Genomic DNA, 24,814 nt, shown 5'->3' with positions numbered 1-24,814 from the left:
GACTCTTCCCACAGAGCTTTTTGCATTTGTCCTGTCTCCATCCTGGGCTCAGAGGAGGCAAAATTTAGGATGGGTTGGGAATGCAGCTTCAAAGGAACCTTGGGAAGTGTTTTAGGACATTTGAAGCAGCTGGGCTGGCATGGGGGAGGTGCCTGGGTGACATGTAGGTGGACACTTCAAGCCAAAAAGGGTTTCCACCCACCAAGCCCCACAAACCTCAACTGCCCTCAGCCTGCAAACCACAAAATGACTCCGGACACTTTGTCGACATAAGATACCCTTTATTAAACATACTCTTAAAACCCAAAACATGCTCAAAGCAAAGTCGTAAGCAGCAATCTGGTTTCCTTCCTTAAATCCCTGACTGGTGGATCACTGGAACAAGGGGCTGCCCCGTGAGACAAGGGGCTGTTCCCTTTCACCCCACACTGCACTGGCAGCTCCTGCCTGTCCCTTGTCCCTTCTGGGGTGTCACCCATGCCCAAATCCCGTCTCTCCTGTGCCACCCAGAGGATGGATTCTTTGCTCACAGCCAGGCAGCAGCACTTTACTGGGCCACAGCATCCTCCTGGCTCCTCTCCATCACCACAGGCTCACTGCCAGCCATGGTCGCTCGAGTGAGGGGCAGTGCCCACCCACAGTGAGGGGTAGTGCCCACCCACAGCCACCCGGGTCTGCAGCCACCCCATGAACTTGCTTGGCCACTCCTGCAGCCTTGGGGACACACAGCTTGGAGCAGCCAGAAAACCCTCCCAGTCAGTCCCAGGACCTGCTTGCTTTGCCCTGACCTGCTGGCAGCCACAAGCACCATCACAGCCCTGTGCCAGGGTGCCAGGCCAGCTCTCCTTGTCCCCTTGGAAACCATGAGGAAAGCTAGGCTTTGGTAGATGAGCCACTCCTGGAGCATCAGCCTGATTTTCCTGCCCCTGACTGTGCTGGAAGGTTATGGAAGACGTGGCCTCCCTGGTTTTCTCAGCTCAGCATGATGGTGAACCTCCAAAGCTCTCCTTGTGCCCAGAACAATACTGGTGGCTCCCTGGGGCTGGGACACCCACACCCAGGTCCCCACAAGGGGGATGCAGCCTGTCCCCAAATGGGACACAGGGCTCGTCCCCACCACTGGAGCCCCCCCTGCTGTTTGCAGCTCCCGTCCCACATCCCACAGGATGGCATTTTGGAGATGTCATTTCACATCAAGTACCCAGCCCTGAGTTCCCAGGGAGGAATCTGGGAGCTATTGAGCTTCCAGGAGGTATGACAGAGTGCCAGTCCAGAGGAGGGAGCAGCAGGATGGCTGACTCCAAACCCACCTCTGGCAGGACCCACATCAGGACGATGGAGTGAGCAGTTCCCTGGCTGTGAGCCAGGCAGAGAAAACACCTCCCAGGCCCCCAAAGGGCTTCTTTCCCCTTTAGGAGCCACAGGCACCAGCACAGCCCATGGTCTGACGTGGGGATTGGCAGTGGGGACCTGCTTCCCACACACTCCCCACAGGGATATTGCTTTCTGTGGATGAACATCTCTGTCCTAAAGTGGCTCTGAACTGCAGCATCCTCCTGCAGAGAGGAGGTGGCCCTTGCTATCACACCTGCACGACAAGACCAAGTGGGGAAAAGGGAGGCTCAGCCTCCTACCCTGGACTGCCCAAAACAGATCCAGAGCTTGGGAGATTGGGTCTGATGCCCCTCAGAGTGGCTTCTGACTGTCCCTGGTGTTCTCTGGAGCGAAGCCTGGCCTCTGCCAACAGCCCCATCAGGTCCCCGAGGTCTGTGGCTTCATCCCTATCCCTTTGCTGTCCCTGTGTGTCTGTCCCCCGGAGCAAAATCTGCTTATGCTGCTGGCCCAACCCTGGCCAGAGGGATGGGGATGGAGGGATGGGGGGGCAGCTCCCGCATCCTCATCCACCCCGTGCTACAAAGTGCGATGGGAAGGGCAGGATGGGTGGGACGAGGGTGACACTTTTGGCACTTGTTCCAGAGAGAGGGCGCAGCCCTGAGCCCTGAGCTCACAGCAGGGCGGAAGACAGTGAGGGTAAGTTAGCAATGTCCCAGGGGCTGGTGACCATGCTGGGGGTGGTACCACGTGCCCTGCCACCCCTGCCACCCTACTCCATCTCCTGGGGAAAAGCAACCTCAAGGGCCAGGCCCTGAAGCCCACGTGCTGCTCAGGAGGAGGGCGGAGGGAAGGGGAACTGGGGGGCACCATCACTGTCAGTGCATTAATGGGGACATCCCATGGCATGGGGACAGCCCACGCCATGGCAGGGGCATGGGCCAGCAAACCTGGGGGGAGGCCAGCCCTCCATGAAGGTCACCAACTCATGCACTGAGGATGCCAATGCCACCACTCACCCTGAACGCACACCCCTGAGCACCATCCTCCCATCATCCCCATCCATCCACACCTCAGGACCCCTTTTGTGGGCTGACCCTGTCCCATCTGCTCCACACGCTGGAGGAGAGGAGCCCGGGGGTGTGAGATGGCCGGGGGCAGGAGGGGACCCCAGCCTGTCCCTGTCAGGGCTGGAGAACGGGAAGGTGCTACTGAGGGGCTCCAAAGTGACATGGCTTTAGCCCCCAAGGAAAAGTCGAGGTTACCGTCCTTTCTTTTGAAAGTCAGTCCTGGTGCAGCCGAGGGGTGGAGGTGGTGACGCCCTTGGCACCCGGACACCAGGGTCCCTCTGGGTGGGTAGGGGGGTCCGTGCCCCCTCACACGGGCAGGGTGGTCGCTGCCTGCTCCAGGTCTCGGGTGCCGGGGGGGCGGCGGGGCCGGGGCGTCTGCTGCAGCCGCACGTTGTTGTTGGTGGCCTCTGGGCCTGGGGGGAGAAAACAGGGGTCAGGGGCTCCCAAAACGCACCGGTGCTCTCAGCTCATCTTTCCACGGGGGATGCAGTTTAGTCTCCCAAGTAACGCCCACCTCCCCAGATCCCCTTTGGGTTTTGGCTGCAGTGAGGGCTGGTGAGTGCCTGCACTTACCTCTCCAGGCTGGGGGGGCCCCTTGAACCCCCGGTTTCTCAGGAATGCCGAGGGCCAAACAGAAATCACAGCGTGACCGTGGCTGGGTTTGAATAACCCAAACGAAGGGGGCTGCCTCTGCCTGCCCTGCCCAGCCAGAGGGCACATGCAGACGCCCTGTGGGGCTGCAGGTTGGGCACGAAGGGATGTCACCGTGGCCTGGACAGTGAGGGGGTTGCCAGCAATGCCGGAACAAGGGGCGCCAACCCAGCGCCAACCCCCCCCAGGGCGATGGGGCGCGAGGCGGGCGCAGGCTCTGGGGGTCTCATACCTATTCCTCAATGTTAATGGGGCAGGAGTCCGGCACGGCGGCTGCGTGGCAGGAGAGACCAGAAGGCACATGGTGAAGGCGGGAGAGGCGGCAGCGGCGCGGGGACATGCACGCGAGAGAGCAAACGGGGGGACCGGGGGGGACTGGGGGTCTCGCCGCCTGCGAACGAGGCAGGGAACTGCCACCGGGCACGGCGTGAGGGGTCCCTCATGCGTGGGGCCTCCTGGGGTTTCGTGTCAAGAAGAACTGAGGGGTGGGCATGCTTATGGTGCGGGGCAGCAGGGTCCCTGCATGACTCCTCTCCGGCTGCAGGCTCCCTCCAGTTCAGGCAGCACCCTCCAGTTGGGGCAGGGTGAGGGCAGAGGCTTGTGTCCCACCACAAACAATCAGGGGCTTAGGAAGCGGGTGCGCCCCTAAAGCAGGGGGCTGCACCCACCAGCGAGGTTAAACCCTGTGCCCAGAGCAGCTCTGAGCCAGGGGGACCGTGTGAGGGCACGTTAAGGCCAAGGGCTGAGGCTTTCCCAGAGGGGGAGCAACAAAATCCTGCTGCCTGCTGATTTATGGGAGGTGACAGCTACCATTTCGACTGGCTTTTCATGGTGAGCTCAGGCTGGAGAGCGAGGCATGTTAAGTCTGCAGATCCCGGAGGGAATGGATAATTAAACAGGACCACATGTACAAGCACACTGAAATCCCATTAAGAGCTTGATATTGCCTAAGTCACTGCAGAGCTTCAGTGCAGAGACCCAGCTCAGTGCACCCTTGGGAGGCTGCTGAGGAGCAGGGTTGAGGCAGCAGGACAGGGTCTGGCCCTGAAGTAGGGTATCAGCCCCATGCCCACCTCTTGGGCTGCAGGAGGGGTTTCCCCTGCCATCAGCAGCCAGCAAACCTGTCCTGGGCAGACCAGCTCCTAAATCCCATCACAGTGAAACCCAGTCAGCTCCCTTGGTCTGCTGTGGGATCACTCAGAGCATCTGTGGCTTTAAATCAGCAAAAGCTCTCAGGGGATTTCAGGTCTTCTGCAGCAGCTCCCCAGCCCTCCCACCTTGGTGCCAACCTTTTCAGCAGGAGCCTTCCCCCAGCTTCTCTTTCCAAAGCTGTTTTTGCCACCCTGTCCCCCAACTGTGGCAACAGCCAAAGGATGCTCTGAGTCCTGTGGACAGCCCCTGTAACTCCCTACACACCCCACGGCTCTGTAGGATCCACTCAGGACACAGATCTGTATGTTTTAGTCAAACCTCATGTCCTAAAATCCCTCAGATGTGGTCTTTTGCCTCCTCCCAAAGCTTTTTCCCACCAGATTGAAATCTGCAGAGATTTCACAACACCTTTGAGGAACCACATCTCCATTACAGAGAAGGCAAAAATATAATTATCAAATCTCAGCATCACTCCATGGGCTTGGAGGCTCTCCTAGACGTGGCCTCTCGAACACCAAGGATCTCAAGGCTAGTGTGTAACTGTCTTCAAAGGTCCCCTAAAATCAGTGAATGGGGTTGTCATGCACTGGGTACAAGACCTTAGAAATTTTATGAACAATACAGCCAAAACAAAACCACAAGATATGGAACACCCCCAGTCTGTCTCACTGTGAACCTAAAGGATTGTAAATTGAAAGATACAAAACTGGTCTTATCTCCTTATGATATAGAATCTGACTGTGTCCTAGAGGGTTTAAGCATACTCTCCATGATTGCCCCCAAAACTACTCCAAAACCTATAAAATTGCTCCTGAATGTTTCACTGGTCAGACCATATGAGGTCAAACTGGTTGGACAACAACAAGCATTGTTTCATCCTGGTTCCTTAAAGAGAATAGAAATGTCCATGCAGACCAATGTTTCTACTATCAGACCAAAATGTTCACCTTTTACAGGCACCTCCTCTACTGGATGGTTTTCCTCACTAAACCAGAGGTCATCACCTCTCACATCTAACCAGTATATTGGGAACTGGAAGAGGGATGTTGAACAATATTGATCTGGAAACTCTGGCTAATAAATTGGGTACAACCATTAATGATTTGAGCACTACAGAGCAACCCTTAAGGTCTTCCTTATCCTCTCTCTGAAACACACAGTGTCACATTCAGCTATCTTTTCTGTCTCAGAAAAATATCAAAATGCTGACAACCAACTGACTGATGCTCTGGGAATTGCTCAAAGCAAAGTGCCTTCAGCACTCAGCTGCATCCCAGCTCAGTTGTGGCTATACTTTATCAATGCTCTGATAATCAGAGAAGGGAAAAATGGACTTTTATTTTGAATTCAACTGAAATTCCAAAGGTAATTTTGGACAATGCCATTGCATTTGAGAGGGAATTTCAATCCTGGTGGTCTTTAATCAGATTTTCTTATCTCCCTGTTGCTAATAAGGCCACAGCTTTTGTCTTAGCAATATGCAATGCTTCAGCCTATACCATACACTCCATTGTTGTGCTCGTAAGGGAACCAGATCCACCAGAACATCAAGCACAGGCTTTTAAAAACAATCATACACACACGGCAAATCATTGATGTGGATGGTTGTGTGGTGAGATAATGACAGGGGTTTATATGTGAAAGTAATACTTTGAAAGCCCAAGATGCCTGTTTGGACACAGAGCTGTGCCTGTCATTTTGAAATGTCTCCTGACACTGATCCTGAATCCATCCCAGCATCCACAGAACAAGGGTGTGTATGTCTAAGAACCCCTTGTGATAATTAAACAGCGGATGACAAAGATACAGCTTTGTAACCACTCAATTCTATATACTTGTAACTTTACCTATGGAGCAGGATGTGACTTCAACTATTCTCTACCAAAAACTGCACCAGAGCATACGTGACAACATCGTGTTACATGACACTTTCCCTCCAACCACTCCTGGGATGGACATTACCCTGGTTAAAATCTGTTGGAACATCCTGATCTATACAAACTGGTACAACATCTGAAAAAGGCAAGTTGTAAAACATTAATCACTGTCCATCGTGATGTGGAAAAAACACATCATGTCCTACAGTGAGTGTAAAGGGATGGAGAACATCACTGGTGTTCTTCCCACCGGCCCCTCTGCCATCCTCGGGGGACCACGGGCAGCCCCAAAGCTCCCACTCTGCACCTCCTCTGCCCCTGGTCCTGGTACGAGTAGCAATTCCCTGCTTTTCCCCGCAAATGCCGAGGCTGGATCGCCCCTCATGCTGGCGGCAGGGCAGCTCCGTGCCGAGGGCTCCAAGCAGCACAGCCGCCGGACACAGGGACACGTGTGGTGGCCAAAGGATGGAGAGCCCATCCTTGGCTGGGCTCGTCCCAGGGGCCAGATCCTGCACTCCAGCCCAGGCTGGGGGCACGGCCAGTGCACTCCTCACAGCAGAGCAAGAATCTGACCCTGTGCTGGAGCCGTTTGGGCTGCAAAGCTCCCCCTTCCTCATCCTCCCCCCAGCACAACCAAGGGGGATGCAGTCAAGGATGGCTTTGGCTGGTGCCACAGCCAAGAGATGCTTTGCCAGGCTCCCCAGCAAGGCAGAGGTGCTGCTGAGATATCCCCCCCAGCTCCCTCCCCAGCCCTTCTGGGCTGGCAGGGCTCGGGCAGCTGCTTCCAGAGGGTGATGGAGGGGACACAGGACTTTTGTGGCAGGAGCCTGTTCCTCCCCAAGAGCCTCAGCTGTGTTTCTCTGGCACAGAAACCACTAGGAACAGGCAAAGCAGCAGGAGAGGAGGCTTTCCCAAAGGAGTAGCGGGGGAAAAAGGATTTCCCTTCCCTCCAGTGGGTTTCACCCACCCTCTCGGCTCTCCAGCACCTGCTGCAGGTCTTGGACCTGCCATAAAGTTAGGCAAAGGGGCAAGGCAAGGGCAGAGTTGCTTTCAGCTTGTCCACAAATGTATTGATGGAGACCCCTTGGAGGGCTTTGCCTTGTTTTTTTGCCCCATTTCTCCACACAAGGCTGAGGAAGGATCCCCAGCCCACTGCTCCCTTTGGCCCGTGCGGGGACCAGGGGTCACCAATACATTTGTCACCTTTGTGCAACTCTGGGCAGGGAGGGGACACAAGCGTGGGTGGAGAAAACCGTGTTGGCACAGAGCGAACATGAACTTTCACACGGACAGAGGAGCCTGGGGGGAAGGAAGAAGAGAAAAAAAGAGATGGAGAGAGGGAGGGAGGAAAAAGAACTGAAAGGAGGGTGGGAGAGAAAGCATGAAGAAATGGGAAAGAGGGATGAATGTGGGGCTCTCTAGAAAGATGACCCGATTTGACATGCCCCATCTCCCTGGCCTTGGAGGAAGAGGAGGAAGAGGCAGGCAGCTCCTGCTGTAAGGCTGGACTGGCTGTGGATCACATCCCAGTGCAAATGCTGCTGCTCCCACCACGAGCCTGGACCAGGCTACAGTTGTGGCACCTCCCCAGGTGCCCCCTGGGGTGCCAGCAGCCCCCTAGCCAAGGGACATAGCATCCCATCAAAGCAGGTCTGCAGCCCCCTGGGGACATTCCAGTGGGGACAGGCCACCCTGACCTATGGGTGGTGACATGCCTGGTGCTCAGCCCTGCAGTGAGGTGGGGGGGGGGGTGCACTGAGAACGACCTGGTGGGGATGGTGGTGCCTGGGATGGTGGGAATGACGGTGATGGGAGAGGAGGGATGGACGCAAAGGGCTGGGGGGATGCAGGGAAGAGTGGGACTGTCCCCCCCCACCCCAAGTTCATGTTCAGCAGATGGCCACTCACCAGGTAAGCAGGCCTCAGAGCACAGTTTATTGTCCAGCGCTTTCACGTGTGCGATGCCCATGTCATTGTTATTGTCACACCTCAGACCGAGGAAAGCGCCTGTCCTCGGGCCTGGAAGGGAGTTAAGGCAGTTAACGGTGCTGGGGCTCCACGCTGCCTTTTAGCACTGGGGGGTGGGCTTTCTGGGGCTTTTCCTCTCCCCTCCCCAGCCTCTTTCAAAAGTAAAAAAAATAGATAAAAACAATGCATCCAGGTGGGAGCGGGTGAAGAGCGGACAATAACTCCTGGGCACAGCCCGAGCTGCTCCTTTCCTCGCACGGGAGGGCAGCGGGACAGCGACGATGCGGCGATGGGCACACGCGGGAACTGCCCAGGGTTCAGCCAAACCTTCCCCCCAGCAGAGCTGAGCGGTCCCTGGTTGGTAGAGCCAGGCCATGGTGGCATCAATCACCTCCTGCCAGAGCCTCTCCAGCACCACCGGTGCGTGTGAGAGCCGCGTGGGTGCCGGGAGGAGGCAGCAGCTGGATGCGTGGGGCAAAAGAAGCCGTAGCCAAGCTTTTGCAGGGAAATGGAGGCTTTTGGGGCTGAGGAAGGTTAACTCTGCTTCTTAGCATCACCTGTACAAGAGATCAGCCCCCAGTTCCTTGCCTGCATCCATTAGATGCAGGCGACTGAACCTCAGGAGGGATGTTCCCAAATAAGCCCCGCTGAGAAGGGGAGCAGGACCATGTCCTAAGGAGAAAGGCCATCCTGCTTCCAGAGTTGTTGGAATGCCTGTGGACATCCACCACAGCCCCTAGTTGTCCCTACGTGTCATATTTGAGTCTCCCCATCAGCAGGAGCCTCTCTTTTGTGGCCTCTCAGGCCACATTTTGGGGATGGGTGTTCCTGCTTTCCAGCTTGGCTCAGTGTCCGGCTTGGATGGGGAAACAATTTTGGCATATTTTTGCTAACAAGAAACTTGCAAATATGTAAAGGGGCACACCATGGGCCTCCTTATTGCCCAAAAGCAATCCAGGGCAGTTGGTGGCTGATGGCACCTCTTTCCTTGGCTATTTGACCTCAAGGGAGGAGGCAAGAGGAGGCCTTAAGGTGCATGTGTTGACTTGTGAAATCACACCGAGGACAGGCCAAAAAACGTGAGGAAAGCATCCTAAGGGGAACAGCTTTGCAGCCTCTTTCCTATGGGAATCAGCCCAGACATTAATCCCTACAGGAGAGGCTTTCAGAGATGCAAGGAAAACCTTGTTGAGGGGGAAAACACAGAGAAGCCTCTTTCTTACTTGGCTCATTGGAAAAACCACTGGATCCTGCACATCAACCATCACCTGCTCCATGTCCTGCACTGAGCTCACTGGGGTCCCCCACAGCCACCTGGCTCCCCCACCCACTGGAGTTCAACCCACCTGTGGGTGACCCTGTTGTGATTGATGTTTCCCTGGCTGTAGTGCCTGTGGAGTCACCCAGGGCTGTCCCTGATGGCAGGGAGGGGAGCTGGGGACAACACAGCACCCGCCACTCATGGCTGCCCACTGGTGACAGCGACCTGAATGTGAAGGGACAACAACAAGCCGGGGCCTTTTACCGTCTTCCTGCGTGGGAGAGGCGTCCTCATCCTCCAGCACATCGTTGCCCTGCAGCACAGGCGAGAGGTAGCGTTAGCCAGGGGTTGCTCCCAGGTGTCCCTGGGGGAATGTCCCCAGCCCCGGGGGTTCCATGGACCAGGAGGATGATCATGGCCAGGGGACAGCCCCACTGCCCCATCCATCCCCAGGGCAGCCCGCAGGGACATGGATGTGTCGGCAGCTCCTTCCCCATCCCAGCCCCAGGGGAATGTGGGGCCAGCTGCTCAGCTTCCCCCTCGGTGGGCACCCGGAGACGGATGCAACTGGGATCCCCCCTCCACACTGGGGGTCACCACAGCTCCCAGTCCCTCATGGGGTGGTTACAGTTACCTCGGCATCGAGCTCCTCGGCAGAGATGCTGACAAAGTTTACATCTGGGGACTCCACAGGCGTTGACTGCGGGAAGAAGGAGGGAAAGATGGAAGGAAAACCAAAAAAAAGTCTGGTGCCAGTGAGTTTGGAGAAGAAGTTACATCCCATGGGAAAGCTCTCCAACCTGGGGATGATGGGCACCATCAACAACCCCCCAGCCCCTACCTCTCCATCAGAGGCTGTGACGCTTGCGGCCGCGGGTGAGGGGAGCATGTCCCCCTCCTCCTCCTCCTCCTCCTCTTCCTCCTCTGTGCCAGGAGCAACGTAGGAGCCAGACATGGAGGACACAGTGTCGGTGCTGAGCTGGGAGTGCTGGCTCTGGGAGGAGGCCATGGACATGACGGACTGTGCCAGGCTGCTGCTGACGGGCTCTGGGGGAGAGCAGGGGCTGAGCGGGGCCGCTGGACCCCCCCAGCCCATCAGTGCAAATCACAGCAGAGCACCTGCTAATTAAAGAGGGGGTTAACGAGGAGGAAGGACTGGCTGCATGCCATGGAGATGGGATAGGTGCAAAGCTGCCAGCAGTGGGTTCTGGGCCTCACAGCCCCCTGTTTCTATGGGGTGACAAAGCAGACGTGATCGGTGCCTCCATCAGCCCCATCTCCAGGTCTACGAGTGACAAAGCAGAGGTGACACCCTGAGACTCCATGCAATGTCCGTGGCAGGGTAGGAAGGGCCACGGCAACCCACTCTGCATCCCCCTGCAGTGGGATGGTCCCAAGACCATGATGCCACTCTCCTGCCTTGCCAGCACCCCCGAGCCCCACTTCTGAGGGAAGGCCCACCTGTACCTTCCGGGGACGAGATGGTGGAGGAGAGGGGTGTCCCAGTGCATGAGGACTGGTCAATGGCTCCTGATGATGACAGGGTGAAGTTTTCGCTCTCTGGTGTCGCGCCACATTCCTGGAAGAGGAGCCCATGGGAAGAGTGGGATAGGAGACATTCAGAGTGGATTAACTGCCTCACCAAGGCATCCTTACAGACGGAGGAAGAGCCAGGAGGGGTAAACCCCAGCCACACCCTCTGGTCCCAAGCCTCCCCAAACCAGCTGTCCTTCCAATGCCTCGACTCACCACCAGCACTCACCTCCTCACACCGGGCTGGGGATCTCCTCCTGGACACCCTCGGCTCCGACTCGGTGCACGACTTCTCATCCTCCTCTTCAGGCAGGATGGAGGAGTTCTGCGAGACGGACCTGACCAGAGAGGGCAAAGCAGAGGGCTTCACCCCTGCCCACAGACCCCCTGAGCCCTCCCAGCCCCCTGTGCCCACACTGGTACTCACTTGGAGATGCTCTTCTTCAGCTTGAGCCCCGGGGGGCCGCAGTCGGGCAGGCGCTGGAGGGGCGAGAGGGCCCTCAGGGCGGGCAGGGGGCCGTCACTGCCATAGGAGGGGAGGGTCCCCATGCCCGGGGGGTCCCCCAGGGCCCGCAGTGGCAGAGCAGCCGGAGAGGGTGTGAGCGGCCCATTGAGGGCCTCCAGCAGCGACACCACCTCATAGCCAGGGGGAATGTTCTCTGAGGACTGATAAGAGGGAAGAGACAGGGTGAGGATCCTCCCTGGGCCATTTCTCTGCATTCCCTTGCTCTCAGCAGGATGAAGATGTCCCAGGGAGAAGATAAACCCAGAGAACAGACACCCAGCCAAACACCCGTTCTTTGTGCAATACCAACCCTGCATTTTGGTCAATTTGCATTAAACAAATAAGCCTTTTCCCTGGAAAGCACATGGATCCCCAGACATTCCCACCCTGATCTCAGCAGGGTGGAAGGGGTGGGAGTCCTGCATTCAGCCAGGCACTGACCGAGTGCTCCTCAGAGTCCGAGGTCTGCGAGGCGATGATGGGATTGAAGCTGGTGGGCGAGAGGGGACCCAGCTTCTTCCTCATGGCTCGGATTTGAAGCAGGGCTCGGAAAGCTGCGGCAGCAGGGGAGAAGGGTGGGGTGAAACCCGGGTGCTGAGACGAGGCCCCTCAAAAAAACGCCACCCCGTTTCCCAAGAGGGGTATCCCCAGTCTGCACGGCGTCACCACACGTGGGGCTGGAGGGACTGCAGAATGAAGGATGGGAGATGCCAGCCCGTCCCCAGAGATACCAGCCTGTCCCCAGAGATGCCAGCCCGTCCCCAGAGATGCCAGCCCGTCCCCAGAGATGCCAGCCCGTCCCCAGAGATGCCAGCCATCCCACCCAAGGCAGCAGCCCCCGGCCCTTACGCAGCCTGCAGATGGGGCAGTTGTTGGCCTGGTAGCGCAGGGTGTCGGCGCAGGTGTTGCAGAGGCAGAGGTGCCGGCAGGGCAGGATGAGGGTGTCACGCACGTCCGACAGGCAGACGACACACTCGGCGCTGTTATCGCTCACCTCGTCCTCGGCCACCTGCCCCGAGGGGAGGATGGGAACTGCTCAGGGCCCTCAGGGTCCCCAGCCCACATGGCACAAGGGTGAGGGGCTCTGAAATACTGCCTGTGCTCAGAGGTGAGGTCCTGCCCGTGTCCATGGGCTGCCTGCTCTTGAAATACACTCCTGGACCTTATTCCTCCCCTGCTGGAGGCTGGGAGATGGGGCAAAAGGAACCCCATAGGAAGATACAACCTTCACCCCAACTTTTACACATATAGAGCAGAGAGTGAGGCACATCCCATGCCTTAAGCCCCACACTCCCTGTCTAAGCCAGCAAGATCTGGCCATCACCTTTCCACACCACAAAGTTTGGGGGGAAAACCTCAATCCTTGAGCTTTCTGCCTCCAGCAGCTTGGATGCCAACACAAAGTGTCCCCAAACACCAGCAGCTCTGTGCTGTGCTGCCAACTCTTGCCCTGAGCATGTTTTAGGGACTGGACCTGTGCTAAAGGAGTGGAAGAGGGTATGAGGGAAGATCCACAGGATGCAGGCTGGGGGATGCAGGGACATACCTTGGAATCCTGTGTGTTGTACTTGTTCTCAATGCCATAGATCTCCTGCAGGAGGTAGCTCACACCATCCACCTGCAATCCCACGGGGAAGGGTGAGGAGCAGAGACATGCATCGATTCTCTTTGCATTGACACACTCAAAATTGTATCCAAAAACCTTCCCCGGAGGCAGGGGCAGGGTAGGGGCAGGCTGCTGCCCACCCCAGGGTTTAGGGCTCCCCAAAAGTCCCTCAACACCTCCTTGCAGGGTGTGCAGGGCACCTCCACTGCCTTGGGGACTTCCAGACACTCACCACTTGCTTCTGCTTGAGGGGTTTCACACAGAAGGTGCCATCACTGTGCTGGAAGGAGGAGAGAACACAGGAGGTGGACTGCTGTGCTGGAGCATCCACCCACCCTGCAGCTGCCACTGCTCCCAGCCAGTCCATCTGGCAGGAATTCTGGCTTTTCCTGACACCCCAGAACCAGGTAGCTGTGGGATGTCACGGGCATTGCAAAGCTGGAGACTTGTTGGAGGAAGGAAGATGGAGTTGAGCCCAAATGCCTCTAAAGTGGGTGCTTAAAATGAGGGAATAGTGCCAGAATTTGAGGAGCAGCCCCAAAACAGCCCCCGCCCAGCAGCACCATCTTGAGCCCCTCAGGGATTCTCCAGGCTCTCACACCTGGTGGGTGAGGGGGTAGGGGGGGAGGATGGCCTCAGCTTGGCACTTACCTTCTCAAAGGTGGCCAGCAGCACATGGCAGTGCCCGATGTGCTCTGCAAGACACAAAGGGACAGGCAGGGCTCAGGTGACAGGCAGAGCCACGGTGGCAGCGAGGAAAAGCAGGAGGCTCTGCCCAGTTGGCATCACAATGCCAGCAACTGGGAAAGCCCATCCCAGCAAGGAACCCCCTTCTCACCCTCTCCTTCATCCACCACCGCCTGCACCACCATGGGATACACCTCCCGGTCCAGGTCGAAGCCCAGCTGGAGAGAGACAGGAGGATTGGTGAGATGGAGGTGGGATGAAGCCTCTGTCACTGCTACATCACTGTACTCAGCCCCACAGTGGATGCTGGGGCTGGGGGGACCCACCTCCTCCTCGCTCCACTCAGAGGGGTCGATGGTGTGGGAGGGCACACAGAACTGCTGGCACACCCCCCGCTTGTAGTGCACTGTCTCCGACTGCAGGCTGTTGTCCCTGGGGATGTAGCTGTCCCATGGAGAGAGGACAGAGTCAGGGCACCACAGCTGTCCCCACACTCCCCTTGGTCCCCCCAGATCATGGAGACATCAGGAAGATGGGAGTGGTGGGGAGGTCCCCTCCCAGATGCTTCTTGAGGCTGAGGTAAGAAGTCCTAAAAAGGGCTAAAATAATCCACAGGGCTAAAATAAACACAGGGCAGCTAACACAGCACAAGAGGGGATTCAACCTGGAGAGGACTGGGAGGGACAATGTTTTCTCCTGGGCTCCGTTTTGACCTGAAGGTAAAAAGAGGGAGCAGGATGGGATGGGGAAGAAGGTGGCAGGAGCTGGCAAGGAGCTGGTGGTGACACCTGAGGGGGAGACAAGGAGCCCCCCCTCCATCCTCAGCACCGCCAGCAGCTGTCTGGTGCCCTGAAGAGGAGAGACGCTCCAGGAAGGAGAGGTTCCAGGCCCAGCAGCCAGGGGCACACACTGGGCTTGGGGGGACACAAGCCAGGCTAGAGGGGAACATGGGCCAGGCTGGTGGCTCCTCACCTGGCCACCCCATTGTGAAACTCCTCGGTTGCCTGGTAGTAGATGGTGATGGCCACGCGGGTGTCCGTGTCGAAGGTGAACTCCACGTTGTAGTGCACCTTGGCTTTGCTGACTTCTTCCCCGGGGGTCTTCACCTCCTCCGAGCACCTGGGGAGCACAGAGTGTCCAGGAGATGGGCACCCCTCAGGAACGGCTCGGGGTGCTCCAGGACCGGCCCCCTCAGCACTGATGGCCTCAAGAAGGGGCTGCTGCCCTCCCTCAGGGGAAACTGAGGCACACCAGGAGCCCAAGGTCAAGCCTACAGGCTGGGAAGTGCCGCAGACAGATTTCAGCCTAATCCCGAACCTCACAGCCCTGCCGCAATCCCCAGCCTCCCTCCAGCAAAGCCTTTGGAAGGTGGGGGAGGAAGAAGCAGCAAAGCACTTCAAAGGCAGCACTAAGCTCCTTTAATCCTGCGGCAGTGCCTGTGCTGGCATGCGGGAACCGGGAGGGGAAGGGCACATTTGGAGAGGCAGGCTCATCCCTTCTATCTGCCCGTGCTGAAACGAGAGCAGCCCCGTGCACATCATCCCCTGGGAGCATCCAAGCAGACCCTTCCCTCCCCGTGGCCGTGGGGTGCCCGGACTCACTTGACGAGGCGCAGGGTGTCCTTGCGGATATTGATTAAGCTCCTGAGGGTCTTCACGGGTTCCTGAGGAGGTGGAGCAGCGTAAGGGAACTAGGATGAGAGAGACACCGGTGAAGGCAGACGCTCATGGGGGGTTAGAGTGGCTGCGGACCCACCAGTGACCCAGACCCAACACCCTGTGGAGGGAATTGGGGTGGGCAGGGGTGCTCCTGCTGGCACAGGCAGCACGGTGACAAGGACATCCCTCGGCAAACAGCAAGCCCAAAACCCCCTGCAGGGACAATTTCGCTGGGGAGGGGTCACACAGAGAGGGGTTGTTCCTTGTCCCTTCAGCTGGAGGGTGAGGAGGATTTAGGGCACAGGCAGGTGGCTGCTGATGGATGGTTAGGCTGCTGGATGAGGCTGGGTAGGGGGAGGCTGAAGCTCCCTCCCTGCCCACCAGCCAAGGAACAGGCACAAATGTTTCTGTTTCCTCCCTGGGATGGATGGGATTTGGGTGGTGGGATCCTTTCCAGCCCCATGCCCAGAGCAGGGAGCCAGTGGGGCAGCTGGGTAGGACAAGGCAGGCAGCAGCATCTGTCCTCCAAGGTGACATAATCCTTCCCAGTCTTTCCTGTCCACCTGCACAGGGGCTACAGAGGAGAGGGGACATAGTGGCACCCAGGGGACACCCTCTCCTTGGCACTACAGCCACCCAAAGGAGACCAAGGGCACTGGGGAGGGGATGCAGGACCCACTTCTCCCCTCTCCATCTCCATCTCCCAGGTGGGTTGAGGTCCAGGAGGGATCAGCCACAGTTAAGGCCCAGCTTGTTGCCTAGCTGTCAGTGCGCCAGGGGACAGCCAGGAGGGTGTCAGGTGCCATCGGGGAGGGCAGATGCCCAAAGAGCCTCAACTGCTGCCTTAGGAGAGGGAATAGTGTTCCATTGTCCCCCCACACCACCCCCAGCCCAGAGAGGAGGGACAGCAGGGCACCCACTGCACCCCAATACTGAGGGGACAAGATCGAATTGCAGGTGGCACGTGGGGGTGGCCTGCAGCGATCCAGGCACCCCTTCCCCATGTCCCTGGTGCCCTCACATGGGAAATCCATAGCCACCTAACCTGTCCCCAAAGCTATCATCTCCTTCCCTGACCCCAAAGCCCTGCAGAACAGGATGGATGGGGCTGAGGAACCCGTGCTGGGCTCAGAGGGACAGGATGGGACAGGCAGCTGGCAGAACCCAGCAGGGCAGGGACAGCTCTGCCCCATCCCTCCTCCACCACCCCAGCATTACAACATCCAACCATCCCACACAGCTCCAATCCCACTGGGGCCATCCGAAGGTGGATTAAGGCCTCGGCTGGATGCAGCGTGGCCGATGGCACCAGAGGCTTTGGAAATGAATTTCCAGCACTGTGGAACTGCGTCCCACTCCTCTGGTCCCCTCCAGGAGGGCAAAAGGGCAGCAGAGCCATTAGCCCAGTGTTAACGAACTTTTTAATGAATCGCTAAACGTGCACCTGCAGAACTGTGCACCTGCAGAGTCCCCCGTGGCAGCTGGAAAGGAGAAAGTGAGAAAAGGCCTCCAGGCTGGAGCTGAGCCATGTCACGACATGTCGTGTTGTGATACATCCCCTGCTATTCAAATTAACAAACTAATTAAATCTTGCTCGCTGGCACCTCTGCCCAGCTGAGCCATACCCAAACCAGCCCTGGCAGGGAAAGCACCCATGGGTGCAAACCCCCTCCTCCTGCAGCACCCCGGGGGTGGGTGGCAGAGGAGGGAGGGGGCAGCTGAGTCCCCTGGGTGCCCCCCCAGGGGCCGTTGGGCTGGGCAGGATGGGGAAGTGACACAGGCAAATTTTGTGCTGCAGAAACTGCTTTGGGCTCTTTCACACCCACGTATGAGCAGCTCTTTTTGGGGGGTGGCTGGATTTTTAATTTTTTTTTTCCCCCCCAAGTTAAATTTTGCAAGCTGGATTTGCACATCAGAAAGGGGCCATTCAGAGGACGTTTTGCATCTCCTCACTTCAAATCAAGTTGAAACACAACAGAAAAAAGTGGGTAACGGTTGTGGTGAAGAACATTATCCACGTGTCTGTAGCAACATTTGTTCCAGGCCAGCTTCTGTTGAAGTGAAAAAAAACCAGCCTCAAAAATCTTTCTTGGGGTTTTTCTACAAGCAGAGCCTGGCAGGTTTGTGTGGGCAGGGAAACCCAGTGTCACGTTTCAACGGTCCCAGGCTTCCCCTGTGCTCTCGGGGTGCCACCAGCAGCTTCTCTGCTCCTCAGTCCCTGCATGGTGGCAGCTACTTAAACTGCAACGCCCTTCCCAGCCCCTCTGGAACCTGTTCACAGCTGGAAAATCCAGATTATCATGCATCCATGGAAAGGAGAAGCTGCACAGCCTCCAGGTGCTCTGCACACCCCTGTGGCAGCAGTGCTGTTCATAGCTCAGACAAAGTGCTTTGCTCAGAGAGGACCTGGGACACAATTTTTCCAAGACCTCCTGGCCCCTGATCCTCAAGGAACCCAAAATAAATCCCCCACAAAAAAAAGCAGTGGCCATCTCCGATGTTTACAGCCCAACCAGGGCTCTCACAGGAGTCCAGAACATGAAAGCATCGCAAGCCAAGAAGCATCAGGACAGGATGCCCAAGCGTTGCCTGGAGATAGGCTTGGACCAGAACCAACATAAATCCTCCCTAACCCCTCCCTGAGCCCCCAAAACTGGCTGACCTGAAAGCCCAGCCCCAAAGCTCTCCCTGCTCCCCAGGCAGAGGGATCCTGGTCCCAGCTCAGCAGCCCAGGGCCACTGGTAATTAAGCCGGAGCAGTGAAATTTAGCTCGTGACGCCGTATTAATTCTCTCTGCTGTTTCCAAGCTGCTCCTTTACCTTCCCTGCTGCTCTGCTGTCGGGGCCACTGACTCAGGAACTGCTCACTGGGCAGTTTAGAGGCTTTTACCGTAATCAAGAGGATTTCTCAGCAGTCACTGCTGCAGAGAGACCCCGAGTGCTGACTTCTCATTTTCCAGCAAAGAATAGAGGATGGAGAAAAAGGCTCTGCCTTTGCCCACCCAATGCTCACGGGATTCGGGGGTGCTCCTGCCCTTGGCTCTGCCAGGATCCCTGCTATGGCATAGCCCAGGGCTGGACACTTCCCCACTGAAGGACTGCACAATGCTGCCAAAATGCTGCCGAAGCCAATTCCGAAGAGGAAACAGGAACCTGGCTGGCAGCAGCCTCGTCAGCCCAACGTGGAATATGCGGCACTTGAGAGCTGAGCCAAAGCATCAGGCAAGTTTATCTCAACTCAACAGAAAAGCTTTAGAGCCTTTTAATTCCCCACCTTGAATTTTTTTTGATGCTTGACCCCCCCACAACTGCTACGGCTGATGCTGGTGAGCTGCTCTGCTGAGATGGAGCCGGGGACATCACTGCCACGGCTGAACCCTGCTCTCATTTCCTCCCTTTCCAAAGGCAGCAAGCTCAAAAAACATCTCCAGGAGTGTGGGTTGCAGGTTCCCCCATGTCCTGAGACCAGCTGGAGCTGGGAGCACCCAGCACTGCAAAACCCATCAGTTCTGCCCACAGCCCTCACCAAACCCCCCCCTTCCTTCCCCCCCTTTTCTTCCCCTTTTTCTGCTAGAGCTTGGGAAATACTTTCACCTTTTCCTGTCCAAGATACTCTACCCTGCACCACGACAGCACTGCTCCAGCATGCTCCCCACCCATGCCCTCTGAGCTGGGATATGGCTCCTGGCTGAGATGGGAAAAGCAAAAGGAAAAGCAGATCTCAGAGAGGGAATCAGAAAGAAGGAGCTGGATTAAATCAGCCCATTCTCCCTCACCACTGGGGGTTAGTCTCCAGTGGATGACAGGCTGCAGCAAGTACCCAACCCTTATATTACACATCAGAGAATCCACTCAGGCCACCCCAAGTGTGCTTGGCTGGCTCTGCCCTTGGAGGGGGACAGTCAGCAGCCTTATACCATGCACCCCATGACACACACAGCCGCTGACATTTTGGGAAGGGGTGTGCCTGTGCTCCAGATCCCCCCCAGCCCCGTGTCCCCTCCAGTACCCACCACCACGGGCCGGTTCCCCAGGAAGTTGAGGTCGCTGTTCTCCCCGAAGAGATACCCCTCGGGGTGTGTGGAGTCGAACTTCTCGCCTCCCATGATGAAGTGGTTCGCAAAGTAGCTCCCTGGAAATGAGAACACAGTGAGTGCCTCAGCAGAGGGGGAGGAGGGGGCTTCAGCCGGGCGATGGAGCGGCACAAAGCCACCGGATCGATGGCTCTGAGGTGACTTTGTCCCCAGGGTCACCTTGCTGGGAGCCTTTCAGGTTGAGCTCACATGCTGACAGCCCCCAGGCAGGCAGAGGCAAAGAGGGAGCTGGCCAAGACTGCCCTGCACCCCCTCTTCTCCCTGCTCACATCAGCAACCACGGCCAAAATCTGGGCAGACAGAGCCAGGATGGGGAGAGGCTGGTGCAGGGGTCTATTCCCATGGCAGCACTGGACCCGGGGGCTCCTCCACCCTGTGGGATTTAACAGGAGCAGATTCACACCCCAGAGCTTTGGCAGCTGCAGCACCTGCTCCCCTTTCCCTTCCCAGGAAATCCCTGGAGCCCCAGCGTGGCCTGAGCCACCCAAGGTCATCCCGACCTTCAGCCATCCCTGCACTGGTAGGGGCAGCCGGATCCTGGTCTGTGAGGAGAATGAGGAGACAGCTCCGGGGTGGCAGAGCCCGAGGGCAGCTCCTTGCTAATCCTTGGCATAAACACCAGCTCATGCCCAGAGGAGGCAGGAGAGGCAGCAGCACAGCCTGACCTGCCAGAGAATCCAGAACCTTGCAAGTCCCAGAGGAGCCAGGCCAGCTCCCACATCCCCAGGGACGCTGCCAGGAAGGGGCAGCATGGACCAGGCACACAGCCCTCAAAACAGGCAGGGTTGATCCTGCCCAGAGCCCGGCAATATGGACCTTGTGTGCCACCCAAGGCAGCATGTCCAGACACAGGCACAAATTTGCTGCAGCTGCCACCAGGAAGGTGGGCAAAGCACAACTGAACCAAGTTCCATCAGTTCTCAGCTTGCAGCCTTCTCTAGGAAGGGCTCACCTGCAGAAAGGAGGATTTGGGGTGGGCTGCAGACCCTCCAGGAGCTCAGCAATGCCCTTACAAAGTGCTCCACGTTGCCCTGATGAACACTGGGCAATGACCAGTGTCCCTTCTTCTCTTGCAGGGTAAACCCGTTCCCTAAGTTGGGAGTAGTCCCCAGGTCAGGCACTTCTCCACTGGAAGAGATTTTCCTCCCAGCCCAGAAAGGAGCTGACTGGTGCCTGCTCCTTGTCCATGAGATCTGGGCTGCATGGGGAAAGCATGTTGTGGTACAGGACCCAGCTGGGCAAGAGGGTCGGGAATTGAGATGGGAAAGGAAGGGAAAGAGGGAGGTGGACAGGGATGGGGCAGCAGCAAGGGGTGAGCACAAGCACCTGGGAGCCAGGAGAGGCAGCGGATGTAGGATGGACACAGTGTCCTGCATCCCAGTGGCCACGGGGACAGGGTCTGGCTTGTAAAAAAACCCAAACCCACCAGCACAGATCCATCCACAGCCCCCCTGGGGACACCCCAAAACTAAACCATTGGGGTCCACAGACAAAGGAGCTCAAGCCTGGGCTGCAGCTCTGCTCGGGGGACTGCAGTCAGAGGCTTCCAGTAGATGCAGGGACTGTCCAGGGCTGGATCAGGCTTTAATGCTGCATTTAAAAACCAAAGCCAAGCCCAAAGCCCAAGGGGAGGAGGAGCAGGGATCCAACACCAGGGCAGGAGGGGTGAGTGGGGCCACAGAGCTTTGTCCCAAGGCCCCGTGGCACTGGGATGCCTGGATGCAGCGTGCCCGTTAGCAAACGTCGACCATCAATTATTGATGCCTGCTGCTTTCAGGTCCCATTTTCCATGTACATAATTTATAGGCAGCTCGACTGGAAGGATGCAGCCACGTGGAAAAAAAACAACCCCAAGAGCAAAGTGCCTTCGGAGCCGCCTGAAACGGCACAGCCGGGGGAGAATGGGGCCATCAGGAGCTTTTGCTGGCGCGGACTTGGGGCAAGAGCAGGAGATGGTAAAAAAAATAATATTTAAACCTGAAGAAAAGTTGCCCCAGCATCAGGAAAAAGCTGGAAAATGGAGCACAAGCTCTCTGTGATGGCCCCAGCCATAGTTTGGTGGGTGCTGGGGGCTCCTGTAGGATGGGCAGAGTGGGCAAGGATCATGCTGCTGTCGCCCAGTCTCCCTGCCAGGGATCGGAAGCATCCCTGCAGGTTCCCAGCACAGCCCCAAGAGGCTTCAGCTCCCCCTTCACAGCAAACAGCACCAGCCCTGCACTCCCTTCCAGGGAAGGTCCTCCAAACCCCTTGTCATTTAACAAAAGCCTTGAGTTGTGCCAGGCTCTTCCAGGGAAGCACCAGGGAAAGCCCAGAGCATTGGCACAGGAGCGTGTCGGTGACTCCACGGGCACTGGCAGGTGGCAGAGGAGGGAAGCACCTTCCCAGGCACAGCCACCTTATTATCAGCTAATTGTAAATCCTTACCCAACGCCTACTCCCGGGGAAGGAGAGCCTGTCAAGGACGGTCACATCTCAGGAAGGGCTGCTGGAAAGGAGGAATAAATCCAAACTGCCTGAGGTTCCTGGCAAAAAAAGTGTGTCCTGCACATCTGCCAGCACCAGCACACAGGACACATCTGGCACCAGCTGCCAAGCCCTTTTCCCCACGAGTGCCAGGGATGCCACCCTGCTCAGGTGCACAGAGAAGGGCGAGAACCCCACAGGCACAGACCCTGGTGTGTGCCATGGCTGTGCCTGTGGCTCTGGAACACAGTGGCACATGTTCTGCACTGTCCCCTGAGCCACCACTGCCCTGATGGGGTCTTGCTTAGCTTTGGTACTGCAAACTCTGGCTCTCCAACGTTACAGGTCCACTCTCCAAAGCAGCTAAAATAGAACAGCTCATTCCCAGCCCATCCACACACTCCCAGGGAGGGAAGGACTGGGTTTGCAGTCAGCCCAGCCGGGTGGCCATGGCACAGTGCTGGCACAGGGATACCCTGCAGCAGTGAGTGCCAGCATAGGGTGCTGTGATGGTTAAAAGGCTCTGGGTGTCCCTGGGCAGCCCATTATTTAATTCAGTGCTCTAAAGCAGGCAAACAGGACCAGCAGCAGCTAGAGGTGATGCCAAACCCTGTCTGCAGCACTGCTGCGTCAGCCCTTGCCCGCCCTGGCAGTGCCACCACTGAGTCCCCCAGGACAGGGGGTGTCACTGACAGGTTAATCCCTGTGCTCCTGTGCCAGCCAGTGCCCTATTCATGCCCCACATGCCCCAGGGGAGCTCGGTGCCAACCACAGCCAGTGACAGGGGCTGCAAGTGGGGGACTTGCCCCACAGCCATCCCACTAGCCAGGCAGTGGGCTCCATAAACAGCCTGTGCTGGCTCTCCCTCCTATTGCCTTTAATAGCCACTGAAGTAAACCCGAGCCTTTGTTTCAAAATTCTGGCCTAATTAATCCCATTTACACCTTGCCTGGAGGGGATGGGACCCCCAGGATGGGGAGATGTTTAACTGGGACAAGACACAGCTGCCCTATTCCCACGGGCTGCACTGGCCGTCCCAAGCGAGCCTGCAGCCCGACGGACAAAGCCACATCCACAGAGAGAGGGAAATGCCCCAGGGTCCATGACATCCCACTCCAGGGCCACGGCTTCCAAAGCCAGCGGCTGTTTCCAGCCGGCATTGGAGGCGTGAGAAGCGCTGCCGCCACGGAGGAATCGGCTCCGCCACCCGGCACATCCCCCCTCTTCAGGCTGCCGGCAGCGCTGAAGGCAAATCCCACTCGGATTAAAGGCAGACCAGCCATAATCTCCCACTGCCACCAGCCTGCCCTCGTCCCAGTGCAGATGGCCATGCCACCTGAACACCTCCTGCCCCTGTCCCCAGCCAGCACCAGGACCATTCCCCGTCTCTGCCCAGGCCCCACCAGTGGGACCAGCCCAGCTGAGCACATCCAGGAGCCCCAGTTTCTCCCTGGAAGCCGGAGTTAAGCATCATCCTGGTGACCTCTGCCAGCTGAGATGAGTTTGGAAGTGCTCAGCTGGGTGCACTTGCTCCCTCAGAACAGGGCACAGGACTTGCAGCCTCCACCCTTTCATACCCAGACATTTCAAGGGCCCCTAAATAAGACACAGTCACAAGGAAAAAACCCTTAATTAATGGAGCCGCAGCCCCTGCAAAGAGCAAACCCATGGATGGGGTGGTCCAGCTTCACCTGGCATCAAGGTGACAGAGGCCTTGAAACCATGTAAAAGACGGAGCTGGAGAAGCCCACCAGGAGGCCAGGCTGCCAAGGACCGGCCATCTCCAGCCAGCTGTGCAACCTATTTTAGGTTAAAATGAAAAAAAAAAAAAAAAAAAAGACAAGCGCAGCTTTCCAGGACAAGCGCAGGGTTGTGTTGGCTGTAATTCTTCCTAAGGAGGTCTTTAGTTGTAATTAGCGAGCAATTTGTCACAGCGCTAACGATCCAAGCATTTACCTTATCCTATTAACTACCAAAATAGTTGCCTATTAATAATATTCAGTGCCGCAAGGATCCTGTGGCAATCCCGACACACACACACACAGGGAGCTCCGGGGCAGCGTTTCGTGACTGCCGGTATTTTTGCGGCTTTGAAGCACTGCCGGACCCCATCGCCTCCCCCCGCCGTGCCCCCCACGTGCCCACCCCCGGATACCCGCTCAGCTGGTCCTTGCAGGGAAAAGTGAGGCATGGAGAGGAGGGACGGATTCTCCAAGGTCACGCACAAGGTTTGAGACAGGGCCAGATTGGGGAGCAGGAGATGCATCATCACCGAGCCTCCAGGCAGGGAGGGGAGCCGGGAAGGCAGAGGCTGGGGTGCTGCTGTGGGGCAGAGCCCTGGGAAGGAGGGATCCCCTCCAATCCCTCCCACCCCAGCCTCCCTCATTCTCCCGGGAATTTAAACCCAGGATTTTCCCGAGCAGCCAGCAACGGATCGACAGGCTATAAACACAAAAAGCGCCTTCAGAGCCCGGTGTCGCAGAACACGGGTACAGAAATAATTACAATAACAATGTCATTAAAGTCGCGCCAACTCAGCCAAGTTTGGGAACCGGGCTGGGCTGGCAAAGGGGCGCCCAGAGTGGGGTGACCCCATCCCTGCTCGCACCCAGGGTGTCCCGGACCAGACCTGGATTTTTAGGGTGCCCCTCCCATGTGTCAGGGTTTGCTTCGGGGTGTGCAGGGACACCCCGGCCCGGAGCAAGGTCGTGCCCCGTGCCCGCCCGGCTCGCTCCCCTCTCCCTCTCCCCCTCCCCATCGGCGGCACCGGCACGCGGGGACCCCCGGGGGGCTCACCGGATTTCGGGGGGTATCTGTAGACGGAATTAGCGGGGATATCCACTTCCTCCACCCCTGCGTTCTGCCGGCTGGTCAGAGCCCCCATGGCCGGGCCGGGGCTCAGCGGGCGGGGGGCGGCGGGGTGTCCTCCCGCCCGGGACCGGCACCGGGACGGGGGCC

At 57.6% G+C, this 24,814-nt stretch overlaps 1 protein-coding gene across 10 annotated transcripts; it reads right to left on the bottom strand.

Moving 5' to 3' along the window:
- Positions 1-264: 264 nt before the first annotated feature.
- RNF157 (ring finger protein 157) lies at positions 265-24,814 on the bottom strand. Of its 10 annotated transcripts, none has more exons than XM_032706823.1 (21): positions 24,653-24,814; positions 19,313-19,431; positions 15,244-15,332; positions 14,615-14,761; positions 13,969-14,086; positions 13,794-13,860; positions 13,607-13,650; positions 13,188-13,235; positions 12,896-12,967; positions 12,199-12,358; positions 11,791-11,903; positions 11,272-11,510; positions 11,074-11,182; positions 10,773-10,890; positions 10,153-10,358; positions 9,946-10,011; positions 9,576-9,624; positions 7,991-8,101; positions 7,286-7,381; positions 3,286-3,326; positions 2,714-2,815 (listed from the first exon to the last, which is right to left on the bottom strand). In XM_032706823.1, the coding sequence occupies exons 1-20, from the start codon at positions 24,738-24,740 to the stop codon at positions 3,286-3,288; spliced, it is 2,100 nt and encodes a 699-aa protein (XP_032562714.1). In that variant the 5' UTR covers positions 24,741-24,814; the 3' UTR covers positions 2,714-2,815. The 10 variants fall into 10 exon arrangements, 9 of the variants coding, with proteins under 9 accessions (XP_032562715.1, XP_032562716.1, XP_032562714.1 ...); XR_004360318.1 differs by having other exon boundaries at positions 2,775-2,815; positions 6,168-7,381; XM_032706826.1 differs by lacking the exon at positions 7,286-7,381.

This window comes from Chiroxiphia lanceolata, chromosome 19 (assembly GCF_009829145.1).
Source record: "Chiroxiphia lanceolata isolate bChiLan1 chromosome 19, bChiLan1.pri, whole genome shotgun sequence".
NCBI lineage: Eukaryota > Metazoa > Chordata > Aves > Passeriformes > Pipridae > Chiroxiphia > Chiroxiphia lanceolata.
This window is presented reverse-complemented; position numbering and strand designations above follow the sequence as displayed.

Coding starts and splice junctions, on each gene's coding strand:
- RNF157 (XM_032706819.1), bottom strand. CDS start 24,740: ATGGGGGCTCTGACCAGCCGGCAGAACGCAGGGGTGGAGGAAGTGGAT. Junction 19,432..24,652: donor CAGATACCCCCCGAAATCCG/GTGAGCCCCCCG, acceptor TCTCATTTCCAG/GGAGCTACTTTGCGAACCAC. Junction 8,102..9,575: donor CTCTCCCACGCAGGAAGACG/GTAAAAGGCCCC, acceptor ACTCCCTTCCAG/GCCCGAGGACAGGCGCTTTC.